General features: G+C 39.1%; 1 protein-coding gene across 5 annotated transcripts in view; it reads left to right on the forward strand.

The window, feature by feature from the left end:
- The window catches only part of dock4b (dedicator of cytokinesis 4b), a 135447-nt gene extending 126088 nt beyond the window's left edge, over positions 1–9359 (forward strand). For 2 of the 5 annotated variants that reach the window (XM_023262540.3, XM_023262557.3), the window contains 3 exons: positions 3238–3354; positions 4050–4114; positions 6783–9359. In XM_023262540.3, coding sequence (XP_023118308.2) covers positions 3238–3354; positions 4050–4114; positions 6783–7238 — 638 coding nt within the window. In that variant the 3' untranslated portion in view covers positions 7239–9359. The remainder of the gene's footprint in view (positions 1–3237; positions 3355–4049; positions 4115–6782) is intronic. The other 3 variants (XM_023262548.3, XM_023262561.3, XM_023262569.3) reach the window with 3 other exon arrangements.
- Positions 9360–15617: the final 6258 nt, after the last annotated feature.

Below are 15617 nucleotides of genomic sequence, written 5' to 3' on the forward strand. Positions count from 1 at the left end.
GGAACATGTACTGGTCTTAACAGTAATTATTTAAAAATTAAACCTGTATCAAATATAATTGCAGTAACAAAACGTGAATCATTTGAGTCAAATCATGTGAATAAACAAAATAACCTCAGCAGCACGAAATAAGTAAAGATAATTCACTAATTTGCTCTTTCAGTAAACACATAAATGCCGCATTTTTAGTGGACTTTTTAATACTTACTGTGCACTTGTCAAGTTGCTGCAACCCGACTTTTTCTCCAAAGTAGTGTCGCGTGTTTGTGCAATCAATGCACTTCCTAATGTGTTTTGTCATCAGCTATTTTGCTAATATTTGTCAAACACCGAAGACTCTGTAGTCAGCAGGACACAGCCTCACAGCCGAGCGCTCACACATTTATAGAAGTGTACAATCTATAAGCATTCTAGAAAAAGTACAACCTAAGATGGCAAACATCCCACCTGCGGATCTATAACTGCACAAGCCAAAAAAACAAGAGCCTGTAATAAATCAGCTCAAATAAAAGAAATGTTGAAATCATGAATTTATGAAGGAAAATTACAGAGAGACATTTTTAAATTCCAAATCAGATGAAACGGCTTTAACTGATCAATAATCGTACAAAGCTAATATACACAAATAAATATCACACTGGATTGAGTTGGATAATAGCCCCAAAAATGTCAGAAGCAAGTGTTTTTAAAACATACACACATAGCAGATGTCAACCCAGTAATCAAATCTTCTTATTGAATCAAAAGTAATATTAAATAAAGTAGTTTTTGGCTCTTTCACCGGCAGCCTGAGTGCAGCAATACAGCTCTGTTACACCAGTATCAAGCTGCTTCTCTCTTATTTCAGCTCAGTTTTATTTAGATAGCACCAAGTCACAACTCGAGTCATCTCAGGACGCCTCACACAGCAAGTTCACGACCTGATGATGTTATATTACCGAGAGAAACCCAACAAATCTAGTGATTCCCTCTGAGCGATCGCTTGGCGACAGTTACTGTGGTGAGTTATTACTCACTGATGCTGACTCCACTGTACACGGTGGTGGTGGTGGTGGTGGTGGTCATCTGCCCAGACATGCAGCATGTGTGACAGTTTGACCACACAATGACTGGAGGCATCTGTTTTCACACAGCAGCTCCTCAAGATACACAGACACGCAAAAACGCATCAACACACTGTGGTGATGAAAGCTTTTCGAGGCTTTTCGAGGCTTTTTCTTAACCTTCCTGTTGTCCACATTTACGTGAAGCAAAAAATATTGTTTCCTTGTCTGAAAAAAATCCAAAAATTCAGCAAAAAAATTCCACAATTTTCTGAAAATTTGCAAAATTCCAGTAATTCCTTAAAAGTTTCCCTTAAAAGTTTTATTTTTTTTAAAAATCCCCCAAATTTGGCAAGAAAATGCTTGTAAATATTTTCAAAAACTAAGTAAAAATCTTCCGAAAAAATCCTAAAAATATCTGTAATATAAAAATATATGTGATTCCATATATATCCGTAAAACTCCTAATATTCTCTTAAGAACATTCACTTAAAAATCAACCAAAATCCAGCGAAATTCGCTGGATTTTGGTTGATTTTTTTTTGTGAATGTTCTTAAGAAACATTTTTAACATTCCTTTTTTCCACCAAAAAATGTTCAAAGATTTCCCAAAAGTGTTGAAAATATGGACATCAGAAGTTTCACTGTGAAAATATATTTTTTTCCCACATTTTCAAACTTTAAAACGGGTCAATTTTGACCCGCAGGACGACACGAGGGTTGAAGAGGAACAGAAGCGCAGCGATGATGGACATGCTTACCCCAACACACCCAAATCGTCATTATAAAAGACAGTTTTATTGTTTTTCTGTGTACTATTAAGACAGAAAAAAAACAACAAATGCTATTCTTTCGCACAAAAACGACAGCTTTCAAACTGTAAAATAAACACGGAGGCTTTGCAGACGCGACACCTTTAAAATAAGGAGTGAAGATGCGGATGCGAAAGCTTCCTTGTGACTTTCCACATGATCCGAGTGTGATCCGTAAAATAATGCAGCGCAAGATAGATAAACCGCCACAATATGGTGGCACGACACCTTTCTGCACATAACAATGATAAAAGGTGCAAGAATTTACACCAAACCTGTGATTGTGTCACATGTCACATCATATGCCTCGAAGCCTTTATTTATAACTCCACATAGTATTGTTAAAATATACCACTGGCTGTAAAACATAATGAAAAACTGTCTGGGTTTTATATCTGAGTTGCAGTTTTATTCCTTTGTTTTACTGAAGATTTACAATCAGGAAAAATCATTACCCTGCTGTCACACAAAAAACTCTTGGATTCACTGAAACTAAATTGCTTGCTTTAGATCTGTAAAAAGCATCAAATATATAATCTTTTCAGGAACTTGTTTAGCTGCTTGACTTGTTAAACTCACAGGTAACATCTTGCATTAAAATAAAAATCTCTCTGCCAGTTATGTCAACTTATATTGTCTATTTTAAAGAAGAAAAAAGTCACACAATTGCAGATTATCCTCGACAGGACCTCTGAAAATAAGGATGAGAAGCTGGAATGCATCAATTAGATTTGAATTTATTTTTATTTCATTTGAACAATACAGTTTAATACAGTTGCAGTAATAAAGAGCATGAACCTGATGTGCTGCTCAAAGAATAGATAGATATAGATAGATATGGATATAGATATGAACTGTTTATATTTCTAAAGCAATTTCCCCTCGAGGATCAACCATTGTTCTGAATACAGCATCTTTATGTTTAATTTTGGAATATTTAAAAAAATTCATCCTAATCAGTAGTCTTTGAAGTTGCTTTGATCGAATTTGATTTAAAGTCAGTAGACAACCAAGTAAATACCATCAGTTTCTAACAACTGATGCCATATCATTTCAATTCAGTTCAAATTTTGGCAGCAGAACGCTAATAAAAATGGAAATACAGATATATGTCATGTGTAATAACTGTTGTAAGTCAGACACAACTGAAACGCCTCATGTTGCATGTCATCACTCATCATACGCTAAATTAAGTTTCTAGAGTATTTCATTTGCTGTGAGGCTAGTTTTCAGTTTAATAAGTGACAATCCAATGCTCACAATTCATATGTTTGTCATCATATCATCCATTTAAGTTGTTCCACTGTGTTTTCTGTGTTCTCATGTTGTCCTGTTTGAATCCACGACCTGACATGTGCCTTGTGATGTTTTGTGCTGTAAAGTGAGACCCACCCCCAGTAGTTGGAGCCTAGACAGTGTCAAAGAGGGCGCTCCATCCTTCTCTGACTCTGTGGGCAAATTGCTGTGCCCTCCTGTCCCTCCTAGGCCACCGTACTCAGGTAAACAGGCCGATCACAGCAGATCCTCCAGCGAACAGTCGTACTAATTTTCCAGTCTGGCTTTTGACACCTGGTGCTCTTTCCTTCCTACTAAAACATTTCTGTCTCCTGGCTTTCAGCTCTTAATATCATCCACATGCAAGACGACTGCAGCATTATCTGAACTAACCGCTGATATTTCCTGCTATGAGATTCAGCAAGTTTTGGAAATCTCTGTGGAATTTGAAGTTATTCCCAATTGAAATTCTAGTCAATTCCATGATTCTTTTTTCCCCTTTTTTTTCCCCTTGAGACATGCATGTTATTACATTTCAACAACAGTTTTCTCCACCATCAACTCTAACCGTGTTTTTAGTTATTTACTTCTTTACAGATGCAACAGACTTGACTTATTCCCTAGTGTTTCCTGATGTATTGCGCTGCCCAGTAGCATAATAAGCAGATGGAGTGTTTTCTTTTTCTGCCCTCGTTGCACAGAGCAGTAACAGCTGTTGGATGTAGAAGCAGCTTAAGGCGGTCTGAAGGACCAGCAGAACATCAACGCTTATTTGATTCATTGATGCTTTAAGCCACTGGCCCCTCTCAGCTCCATGTGTGTAGGTTTGCATGACTCATGCCGTGTCATCCTGGCGAACGGAAGAAAACACTCCCCTAATTTGAATTTGTCCTCTTTTTCCTTCCTCTTTTCCTGTCAGCAGGCTCCTCGGCTAAAAACATGAGGTCGCAGTCTCCTGTCCCCACGTCCAGATCACCACAAAAGGTTGGTCCTCTTTCTGCCACTGACTTCCTCTGTTTTGTCCAAGTTTTTCCCTTTTCTGTGAAAGTTTTTCTTTTTCTCCCTGAGACAGCCTGACCTTGCTTAGCGACAGCCTCGGGACCTTTATCCTGCTAACGTCTTACTTGCCAGTTCGGGGTTTTTTTTTTTATCCGGCTCCGTGTCAACCATAAGACCGGATAGCTTTGCATTACTGTTCAATGAAGCTGTTAACGGCTCCGGAGCTGCTGATTTTGTAGTTTTTATATCACAGCTGTCCCAAAGAGGGCCCAAAAGCGGGGCTGGCTGGAGGGCATTCGTCGTATTAGCTAAATGTACACCTGGTAGATGCCAACCGTCATCCACTGAATGTGAACTGAGAATGTAGCTCGGCCTGCTTTCTGGATTTATTCAGCTTGTATTTGGGAATGAATTTAAACTTCAAACCTCCAACCCTGTTTGTTGGGATTTTTCCTTTCCATGCTGCACCGAATATTCCCTTCACATCCTTCAACTGCGATGTGTTGAAAGAAATTTTTTAATATTTCTGACCTCAAAGAGTCTTTTCTCTATTTATCTACACATAAACTGATTAGTCCTGCTTTGCCTCCGAGCTGAGATTTGCTGTTAATGAGCCTCTTAGTAGTTAATACCAGTCTGCAGTAGGAGAGGAGGTCCAGGAAAGGTTAGCTAAGCACTGAGCGAGCTTTTAATGAGGCTAAAAAGTTGTTTGGAAACACTGGCGCACTGAGGCTTGTCTTCCACCAACACCTATCTTCTTTTGTAAGCTTGTCACCAGCAACAGTGCTAAGCTCCCAGCTTTGTTGCAGGTGCGATGTCTTCTTACATGTGACAACTGCCGAGAATGTGGCTGTTTGTGTGTGTTTGTGTGTGGTCCGCTTGTGTGTGTGAAATGGAAAGAGTGAGAGGAAACAACTCCGGATAGCAAAGTGTGAGTGACAGCTTGGCACTCAGCATGCTCTGTCAATCAGATTGGTGTGTGGCGAAGTGTGTGCGCGCGACGCCACGATTGTGTGCGGCTGGCGCACGCAGCGTGGCAATAGAAGAGGCCTGGAGCGAAGTACCAGGCTGCCCATCACAGCACAGCCAGAGACGGATCCTCTGCGGACCTCCAGCAGGCCCCATTATCGAGTACATGAACGCACACATCAGTCTGTGCAGCCAGGGGCCCATTACCAGACCACCAAACCCCAGGACAGGAGTGAACCCACGGAAAACACACGGTGCCAGTCTGACAGGGCTGCACTTGCTCATCTCCAGAGGTAGAAATGATATTTGGTGGAAGCGTCTCTCTGGAAAACTGGGTCAGGAGTTTAAACCGCTCGTCAGCACTGTATTAAGTTTTACAGACTTTCATCACGCTCGGCCTGAATGTGAAAAGGTTCGCCCTCTTTGTAGCCCTTACTGATCAACTGTATACTCCACTACGTCCAATTAAGTGTCAGCAGATATAACGGCAGCGTGGTGTAATTGCTTAGAAAAACATTTTGATGAGCGATCGGATTTTTCGTCGCGGGGGGAAGTGCAGCATATTGTGTTTTTTCGTCTCGGTGCTCAGGGCCGGTTGATGGAGTGGAAAACCTGGCCCTCTCAATCTGTTCACTGACTCCACTTCCTTAAAAGTTATTTATCACGGCCGTACGGCTGCATCAGCGCGTGTTTTGGACAGCAGCATGCAATGCGGTCACACGCTTATCGTGACCGCCGCAAGATATTTTAGAAACAATATGCAAAAGTAATGCTGGTCTCCAGTTGCAGGTTTGTTATCATGAGAGAAGAAACATTGCACAATGTTAAAGTTGGGAGATGGATATAATATTAACTCTTTAAGTTTGTTTTTAAAGAGTCTTATGCTGTTTTTCTGTGCTTTTTTGCTCTGAATTTGTAAATGTAGCCAAATGTAGAGGAGATGTTGTAGGAAACTAAATATTTTTCTCGCTTTGTACTAAGACTAGTTGCTAATATTTTATTTTTACTGTTTTTGGAAAAGACTTTTATTTCCAGCCTGAGGATAGAAACACCACAAACTATCCCAGTATAGCTCCTTCCATCCTGGACATCTCTGCACCTGAACCGTGGCATATTTATCTTTTTACAAGGTTGCCAAAGACTTATTGTTTTATTTCTGTTCAAATTCAGTGGAGTTGGAGTTGAAAATTTTCTGAACAGGTTTGATAACCTCAGTGTCACTGACTCATTGTTATACGACTGTTTACCTCCAGTTTAAAGTTTTGATAAAGCAGAAGTAAAAATGTCTACTGTCACTGGAGTTGTTTTTTAGATCCAACACTGGCCTGATGATGAGAATCAGAGCTTCTTCTCTTCATAGAGCCCAAGGTTGTTCGTTTTGGCTTTACAGTTTTGCAGCTGTTGACTACATTTAGTTTTTCAAGTGCAAATTTCAAAAAACAGCCTCGACCTTAAGGGTTTAAAATGGGAAAAAAAATCTATCGAATGAATTTTTAGGGCTGGGGGGGGGAAGTCAAGCAGAACCAGGCTCAGGGAAGGCGACTATCTGCCTCAACCGGTTGGGGTGAGAGTGCAGATGAGAGGGGATAACAGAGGGAGAACAAGCAATACATACAAAACAGTGAACAGTACTGTAAACATAAATGAAAAGTGAGCTTTCTTGTCCCTTCTTCTCTCTCCTTAGACCACTGTGCCACCTTTCACCCCGTCACCCACCGAGTGCCAGTCTGCCAGCCTGGTCTCCAACTCCCCCGTCCTGTCTGGCAGCTACAGCAGCGGCATCTCCTCCCTCAGCCGCTGCAGCGTGTCCGAAGCTTCGGGCACCGAGCTGCCCACCGGCGACCACCCGCCCCACACGCTGCCTCCGCCCACCACCCTGCCCAACTCCATCTCCAGCAGCTCGGACGAGCCGATCCGCCGGGAGAACAAGACGCCGCCTCCGTACAGCGTCTACGAGAGGAACAACCCCCGCAGGCCTGTGCCGCTGCCCCACAGCCTCTCCATCCCCCCGCAGACGGACCCCCCGGCCCTGCCGCCCAAACCCCACCAGCTCCGCACAGGCAGCATGAAGCTGGACGGAACCGCCGACCCTCGGGTCCCCAGACCGAGGCCCCTGCCCAGGAAGGTGTCCCAGCTATAGGTGCTGGCTACTTGTGGAAGGAGGTGGAGAGGAAAAAAACACACACACACTGGCGTATTTTGCACTTTTCTACTCGGCACTCACTTTTTTTGTGATCATCAGTTCGGCATTCCTGACCCGATAAAAGACACAAGCCTATAGACTTAACAGGCAGTCAAAACAAAACTGAAAAGATAAGACGAGTTTCTTTTTGTATTTACTAGAGGACATTGCATTGACTTTGGTCATTCCGCACTTTTAGCTCTAGTACGTACAATAGGTCACCACAGTCAGTCGTAACATATGTTTACCAGAATACTCTAGAAAAACACAGTTTTGATAGATGTAATAATCTCAAATATATGTATATTGGTATATATGAGAATTGTTTTTGCCTTAAGTATTGGAAACAGAGTCTTTTATCTGTGAGTCTTGCACGTTTTTGTTTTTTTTTTTTTTTTTTAAACAATTCAGTTTATTTGTATACTGTATGGCTAAAAAAGGTGCTAGAGGCCTCGAGTATGCATTTCAGTGAAGTGTAGTAGACAAGGGTGTGTTCCCATAGTCTTGTGCACACAAGCAATGGTACAAAAAAGTCAAAACTTGACCTCAAACTAACTAAAAAGTATGAAATTTAAAACTAAAAGTTGCTCTAATGCCTGCATTTTTAGCCTGATTTTAAAATTCTGATCATATTTGGTCATTTTTATGCAGTGATATAAAAAATTTGGTCAACTTTGGCACAGTAATAACAGCAATTTTGAGGCCAGTTTAACTCCACATGTAAATTTGACAGCTGGAGAGCTTTTCAGTGGGAAATTACCATCTTCACAAACCACTCAAATGCCCTTCTTTCTCTAAAATCAGCCACTTATTTATGAAATCATGAGTCTGGACCAAAACACAGGCAAAGGGAGGTGGAATTTGACATTAGCCATTGCCGTTTTATGCGAACACACCCTATTCCTCCTGCATGATGTACATGACAACAGATTTTTGGGGTGGGTTAGCAAGTATTGTGCCAAAGGAAACTGAACAGTGTCCTGTAAAGTTTTTTTTTTTATTATTTCATTTTTCCTTTAAACTGGGACTCGGAATCAAGAAACGTGGAAATGCTCAGTTGAAAAGACATGTTTAGGAAAGTTTTTAAAGTGACTTTACCCCAAAAAAATCCACATTAATCTCTAATCTACTGATCAGACAAGCACAAACACGAGTTTCTCATCTGCATTATGACCAGTACTGTTATGAGCTCTTTATTTGACAAAACAGTAATTGGAACAGAGTTTTCACTGTCAGCAGTGACCTTAAAACGCACGAGGACTTATATTCTGTGGGAGAAATATTTACAAACTAATCATTGTCAAATATTTGTACAGTTGAGATTTACTTTCCGTTTGATTAAAAAGATGGACGTGAGTTGACTGCACTATAAATAGTTGCTCGGTTGAACCATGTCTTATTGCATTGCCCAGTGAAGTAAATGTTCTGTAGCGGGCAGATTTCACACTGTTTTGTAAAATAGAGCAATTTTTTTCTGGCATAAAAATATCCATTAATTAAATTCTGTGCAACACTTTTTTGGTGGGAAGGTGGGGGTGGGTAGCTTTAGTATTGTTTGTATGTTTCATTTTTTGTATGGTTAATTTACTTTTTGATTTGTTGTGAATTTTTGAGATTAAATATTCACATTAATCAGTACTTGAGAACCTGTAAATTATGTGATGAGATTAATGTAAGTATGCCAAATATAAAAATTTGTGTATTACAATTAATGTAAATATTGTGTTTTTAACAAAATGTAGCTATAACAATTTACAGCTTTGAATGTAATGTTGAAGCAGCAAATTATTATTATAAATGTTCAAACTTTTATGGTTTTGTGAGTGTAGAAAAACTAAGGTCATGCATAATGACTCCTAACTCATTTACAAGTTCAATAAACTGCCCTATGTAATACAAATAGAGTGGCTGAAACATTTCTGCATTACCAGAAGCATGAAATTGCCTGAAACTCAGAACTTTAGTGAAAGTTAGTCCCAGTTTATATGAGGCTACAGTGGTGCTTTTATTATGAAGTGATTTTGTCGTCTTGTTTTTTTTATTTTGAATAACTTTATTAAAGTGCTGTGTGATTCGGCATTTGGAGGTGTTCCAGTTTAACTGGTGATCAGATTAACTGGTGATAGTTTCCGTCTCCAGATGTTTCGTCCGCAGATTCGTCACGATCAGACCTGGATTTACGTGAAATAAAGATACCAGATAAAGAAGACCTCGCCGAAAAACGTCGGCATCACTACTTAACAAAGTCTAAATCCATGTAAATATCATCTACAGACAATAAAAAGAAACGTGTGGGCCGTATTTTCCAAGTACGGTGAGAGGATTGGAATCCACGTTATCCAGCGATAAAATTATGAGACCACCGTTTTACTCATTGCGCTACTGATCAGCTCGACAAACATTCCGCTTCATCCATATAGATCACTGTCATCCTGTCAGGTGTTTAACACCTGGTGATCGTTCAGGAATCACGTCCATGTCAACTGGGGATAATCACAACTTAACACAACCTGCCTGGTTAACAACGAGTCACAAAACTATTTATTTCTCACCAAGAAAACCCACAACATAGAAGCACGTCCACTGCTGTGTTCTGTGTTAGTCTGAGTTCAGTGGAACAGATCCAGAGCAGAACTTCAGGTTTAACTCGGGTTTGTTCTCAGAAACACTCAGAGCCTCAGCAGCCTCTCATCAGAACAACACGCAGCACATTAGCTTGATTTGCTAAAATGCATCGGAACAAACTGAGACCACGTTGTTTAAACTAGTCACTCAGTAAACAGTAAAAACTCGTTCAGTCATCCACGTCCTAATCGTCATTCACAGCACTTTAACCGCTGACAATACTTTTTTTTTTAAAAAAGGAAGTAAAGGGATCCGACCTGGTCAAAACAAACAATATATGTGTGTGATTTGTGTCTTCCCAAACATCCTGGCTGGTTTAGAAATGGCAGAAGACACTTTTAATGATGTCGCAGAGGAAGACTAGTGTGAATTGTGGTGATTGACAGTATCTGATTTAATGACATGTTCCTAATCCACCTTAGAGTACATATAGGCTAAATACACAAATATGGCAGCACAATATCTTCAGAGTCCAACAGGAATATCTGTAGCTGTAACGTTCAAATGTGACTGTAGTCTACTTCAATACCTCCTGCTCATGGCTCACTGTGTAGGACGAATAAACCATTGTTTGTTTTGACCAGACAGAATCCCTTCACTTCGTTTAAAAAATAAATAAATAAATAAATAAATTTAAAAAAATAAATAAATAAAATAAAAATATTTATTTATATATATATATATATATATATATATATATATATATATATATATATATATATATATATATATATATATATATATATATAGTAAGGCTACTGTGGTGCTTTTATTTTGAAGGGGGTTGTATTCAGTTTTTTTTCAGATGTTTTATTTAACTCTGGTGTTGTATTTTCACAGTGAAACTTTTGATGTTCACATTTTCAACATTTTTGGGAAATCTTTGAACATTTTTTGGTGGAAAAAAGGAAATGTTAAAAATGTTTCTTAAGAACATTCACAAAACATCTACCAAAATCCAGGGAATTTCACTGGATTTTGGTTGATTTTTTTGTGAATGTTCTTAAAGAAAATATTACAAGTTTTACTGATACATATGTAATCACTTTAGATATTTTTAGGATTTTTTGGAAGATTTTTACTCATTTTTTGAAAATATTTACTAGAATCTTCTTGCCAAATTTGGGGGATTTTTTTTTTTAAATAAAACTTTTAAGGGAATTTTTTAAGGAATTATTGGAATTTTCTTCCTGAAGGTTTTGCAAATTTTCAGAAATTTGTGGAATTTTTTTGCTGAATTTTTGGATTTTTTTCAGACAAGGAAACAATATTTTTTGGTGCCCGTAAATGAGGACAACAGGAGGGTTAAATCATGTATAACTCATCATTTGCAGGAGATGAAAAATGGGGGACAACAGTGTTAAAGTATAATAGTTTTAAAGGCATATTTATTTGGAAAATAGAAAATTATTAATTTAGCTAAAAGAAAAATTTAATTATTGAACCAAAAACGGGTCCGCATTACAATAAGTTAAGAAAAAAAAACACATTTTCAAACCAAATAAATTTACATGAGTTATCAAGATGGGTTTCCTGTAATGAAAATTGTGAAATTTCTGGAAACTTCTCTGAGCAGCACAGGTGTTTCTGATGTGATTAATGATGTGAGCAGCTTGTGCAGAGCCCTGACCCTGAAGCCGGAGCAGCAACATGGAATTCGTATTATTTGCACCTGTGCTTTTCTCACTCTGGCACATCTCAAAAAGTCTTCTGTAAAAGGAAAAAAAAGAAGAAATATCGGATTAAATTGCCTCACTTGAAAGCACAGTCCCTGGGAAGGAGTTTTGCCCTGGCACTGTATTCAAAACTGCTAAGTTGAAACACCTCGGTGTCCTCTGTTCTGCTCCAGTGATCTAATTCTTCTGGAAATTCCTTGGGACCGTCTAAAGGGAGTGACCCACTCATCATGTAAGAGCCATTTTTTCTTTGTTATCCATAAAATAAATGCTTATGGGCTTTACCTTTGGAGTTTTAAGGACAGAGTTGAGCCTTTTGGCAAGCTAGCTTGTCCGTTTGCTAACAGGCTAACAGTTGAGTTAGCCCCTAATTTGTTACGTCTGTCTGTAGCTGGGGAGAAAGAAAATATGTCAACCTGTGGAGTAGTAGGATAAAATATTGTATACCGAACACAAACAAACACACAGATATGAATACTGCCCTCCCGAGCTTCTTACTTTTCTAGTTTATACAGAAACGGACGACGTTAGCTTAATGGCTACCGATGCTAGCCGCTAGCAAGGGAGGTATGCTAGCAAGATTAGCAGGTTTGTTGGCCCCGAAGCCAGTTTTTCTTTCAAAGGGCTAAATCACCGTCATTTAAAATGAACAGCTAACAATGTTATGCTCAGAGTTTTCCATTTAAATAAACTGTAAAAACTGCCACCCCTTTACCATTCCTTTTCCTGACTAGAGACTCTATGAATAACACAAATTCTCAGCTGAGAGAATACTAGATGTGGGTTATTCTGTCTGAAATCGTCATTTTTTTTTGATCGACCATCTCTGATTTCCTTGAAACTTTTATGTCATAAAATACATATTTAAAATACTATCTCTGAAATTTTAGAGTGATATGTCGAATACTTGGCAAGATAACATTTTTAGAAATTGCCTGTCAACCCACTTTGTGTGTGTTTTTCTGCATATTGGAATTTGAGGCTGTTTGAATGACAAAATCTCTGGAACTCTAAAAGATAAAAGCCATTTTTTACTCTCATCATTGGACTGAATCAGAATCTGCGATATAAAATTAGAGATTAAATAGTCTCTGATTATGGCTGAGTTGAAATATGGAAAAAACAAATTGAAGGAGTCATTGGAAGTCCAATCCTTGAGCGCATATTATCAACAAACTGACATTACTGACATTAAATTTGTAGTTGCATGTCACCATATATCAAAACACATACAATACTTGATCATAAATCTGAAAGATTTCATTGAACTTTCATAACTGATTGAGCAAGTATGATAAGTTGTCCCAGAGAGCTTAAGTTTTCACAGCTTTACTTATTTTTGTGTTTTAACTCATCTGTAATCTGAGACTTTTTGATATACTTGTCCAATTTTGCAGATTCTGAATCAATAACGTGATGAGAATTTCAGGTCTTTATCTTTAATACATTCTCGGATATCGTGAAACTTCAGCCATCAGTGCATTTTGTGCAGAAGAAGAATCAAATAGCGCATCAGAGGTCAACCTGGACCTGGAGCTCAAAGCAAGATCAACGTTCTCAGCATATCGTTTCGTTGTGTAGCTTCACTAAACCTAACAACTGCAGTTATGCTAAGCGGTTGCACATAACCTGTTATTAATTCTTTACCTCAGTAAAGAAAGTAAAGGAACAAACTGTAAGTCTAAACAAAAATGAGCAGTTTAAAATTATAATACAAGTTGAAAACGGCACAGGTACTGCAGCCAAAGCCAGTATGGAAAGCGGACTGTGTGGATGTTAAATGGTTTTTGGAGCAAATAAAGACTGAAGAAGAATAAAAACATAATTCAAACTGGTAAGTAGGCTCACTGCAGATCTTACAAGGTCAACAAGTAGGCTGTAAGGCTTTAGTGTTTTAATCAGTGTCTGTTTTAGGATTATAGCACTCTCCAAAGTCATATAAAACAGTAAAAAGGCTTTGGAATCGGTTGCACCTCTTAAAACTCTTAGCTTTCCCTCTAATTATCTGCCCACCAGTCTTCCAGGAATGTTGATACTATTTTCCAAGAGAACAGTTGGTCAGTAGAACCAAGTTCAGAAAAAAGGTTTGATGGTCTCTGGTAAAAAAAAAAAGAACCACCATCATAGACCTGAAAATCCAAGTTTAAACCTCGAATTTTCTTGCTAATCCCAAATCCTGCTTCTTTGTGCAGTCTTCTAAATTATCAAAGAAAGTTGATAACTATCATCGTGTTATCCATAATCTCAGCTTGGGGTTTTAGAGTTTATCAAGCCAGCTTATGCAAAAAAAAAAAACAAAAAAACCCTGGATATGTCAGACTTACTTTGTAGTACACCCTGTGAGAAGATCTAGACTAGTGTCCTTCAAATGATTAAACATTTGACGGGAATGTAGTTAATTTTTAAAAATGTTTTATTGTGTTTTCGTTAATTTTTTTCCCCCCTTTGTTTTACTTTGTGTTTATTGCGGCAGAGTTATGTGATGATCAGCGTACGTGAATCCTTCCTTCCTTCTGTCTGCGCATAACATTACTCAAACGGACTAATCAATTTGGATGAAATTTTCAGAGAAGGTCAGAAATGACAAGGACCACCTTATTAGATTTTGGCAGTGATGCAGCTTACAATCTGGATCCATGGATTTGTTAGGGATTTCCCATTGAGATAGCGGCACTGCGTCACTGTAACTATGACAACAAGCGAACGCTACCTCAGTTGCCTGCTGACGACCACATGATTGCGATCCTACCACAAATCCACCGCTGCTGACTTATCGGAAATGATACAAGAAACAACTGATTATATAGTGGCGATGTTTCGGAGTCCCATCAATTCCCGCTACATATTTAGGCCAGGCGATTTGGTATCTGTACATAACGTACACATGCATAACACACGCCTGTGCTCAGCGCAAGGTCAGGGAGTGAACCGTCTTGGCGGAGCACTGCGCTCTCTGAGTGCTTTTCTTTTTCTAAATGTGAGCATGCTAAACTAAGGTAATGACTCATAAAATAAACCTGCTAAACACTAGCTGTTAGCATGTCAGCAAGCTAAAGTTAGCATTCAGCATCCTAAGTAGCACTCTCAGACAGCTGCTAGCCTCTTAGTCTTGTTAAAATAAAATGTGAGTGTCCAGAGCTGCTGTACAAATAAATTTCAAAATAAATTGTAAAATTATTAATTGCTGAGTTATTTTGGCTCTCATACGTAGCTGTGCATTGACTAATTTACCATCACGTAGCTACAATCCTGCTCTGGGATCAGAACTCGTACATTTGCTTCTGCATCAGTCTCTGAAATATCAATATCACTGAATTATCTAATCGTGATTGACAACGGAAAAGCACTGCAGAGAATGAAATACTTAAAGTTTCATGTCCACACTTCAAAATGGTTGATGCTAAGATCTACTCTACATAAATATGTCATCAGCTCAATCTCTGATTCTCTGCATCAATTTCTCATGTTTGGGAATCCGCCACCGCACATGAGCGTTAAAGCTGGTAGAAGAGTACCTCTGGCACAAGTGGTTCAGAGGCTGCAGATGAGTTCCTGATGTATGCTAACAGAAGACACACTATCACAAGGGAGCAAGAAGCCCTGTTCACCACACAGCATCTAATTACCCCACCACCAGGGTTGAACTGAAGACTGCTCTCGCTCTATAATCAGCACAACAGTTGTGTGTTGATGGAGCTGCGCTGCTTGACCGAGGGACCTTGAACAATTGCAAATTCCCCCCCTCCCTCGCCTATAAACATACTGTGTGTGTGTTGATTGGGAGATGAGCACACTTCACCTGTCAGCACTCATCATAATTGTTGGTGGTTGCCTCTAATTTGACAGCAATTATTATGTCAGGAATGGATTTCCAGCTAATCGCAAAGTCTCCTTGCAACAGAGGGCGCATAGCACAGCACCGAGAGAGACATGCCTGCACCATTCAGCATGCCCGGGTGGATTGTTGTGGGTTACAAACCTCCACGGGCTTGTCAATCTGCCCTTTATTGAGAGCAGAGCAGCTTTCTGCTTGTAG

The sequence above is a fragment of the Amphiprion ocellaris genome, chromosome 21 (assembly GCF_022539595.1).
Source record: "Amphiprion ocellaris isolate individual 3 ecotype Okinawa chromosome 21, ASM2253959v1, whole genome shotgun sequence".
Taxonomy (NCBI): Eukaryota; Metazoa; Chordata; class Actinopteri; family Pomacentridae; genus Amphiprion; species Amphiprion ocellaris.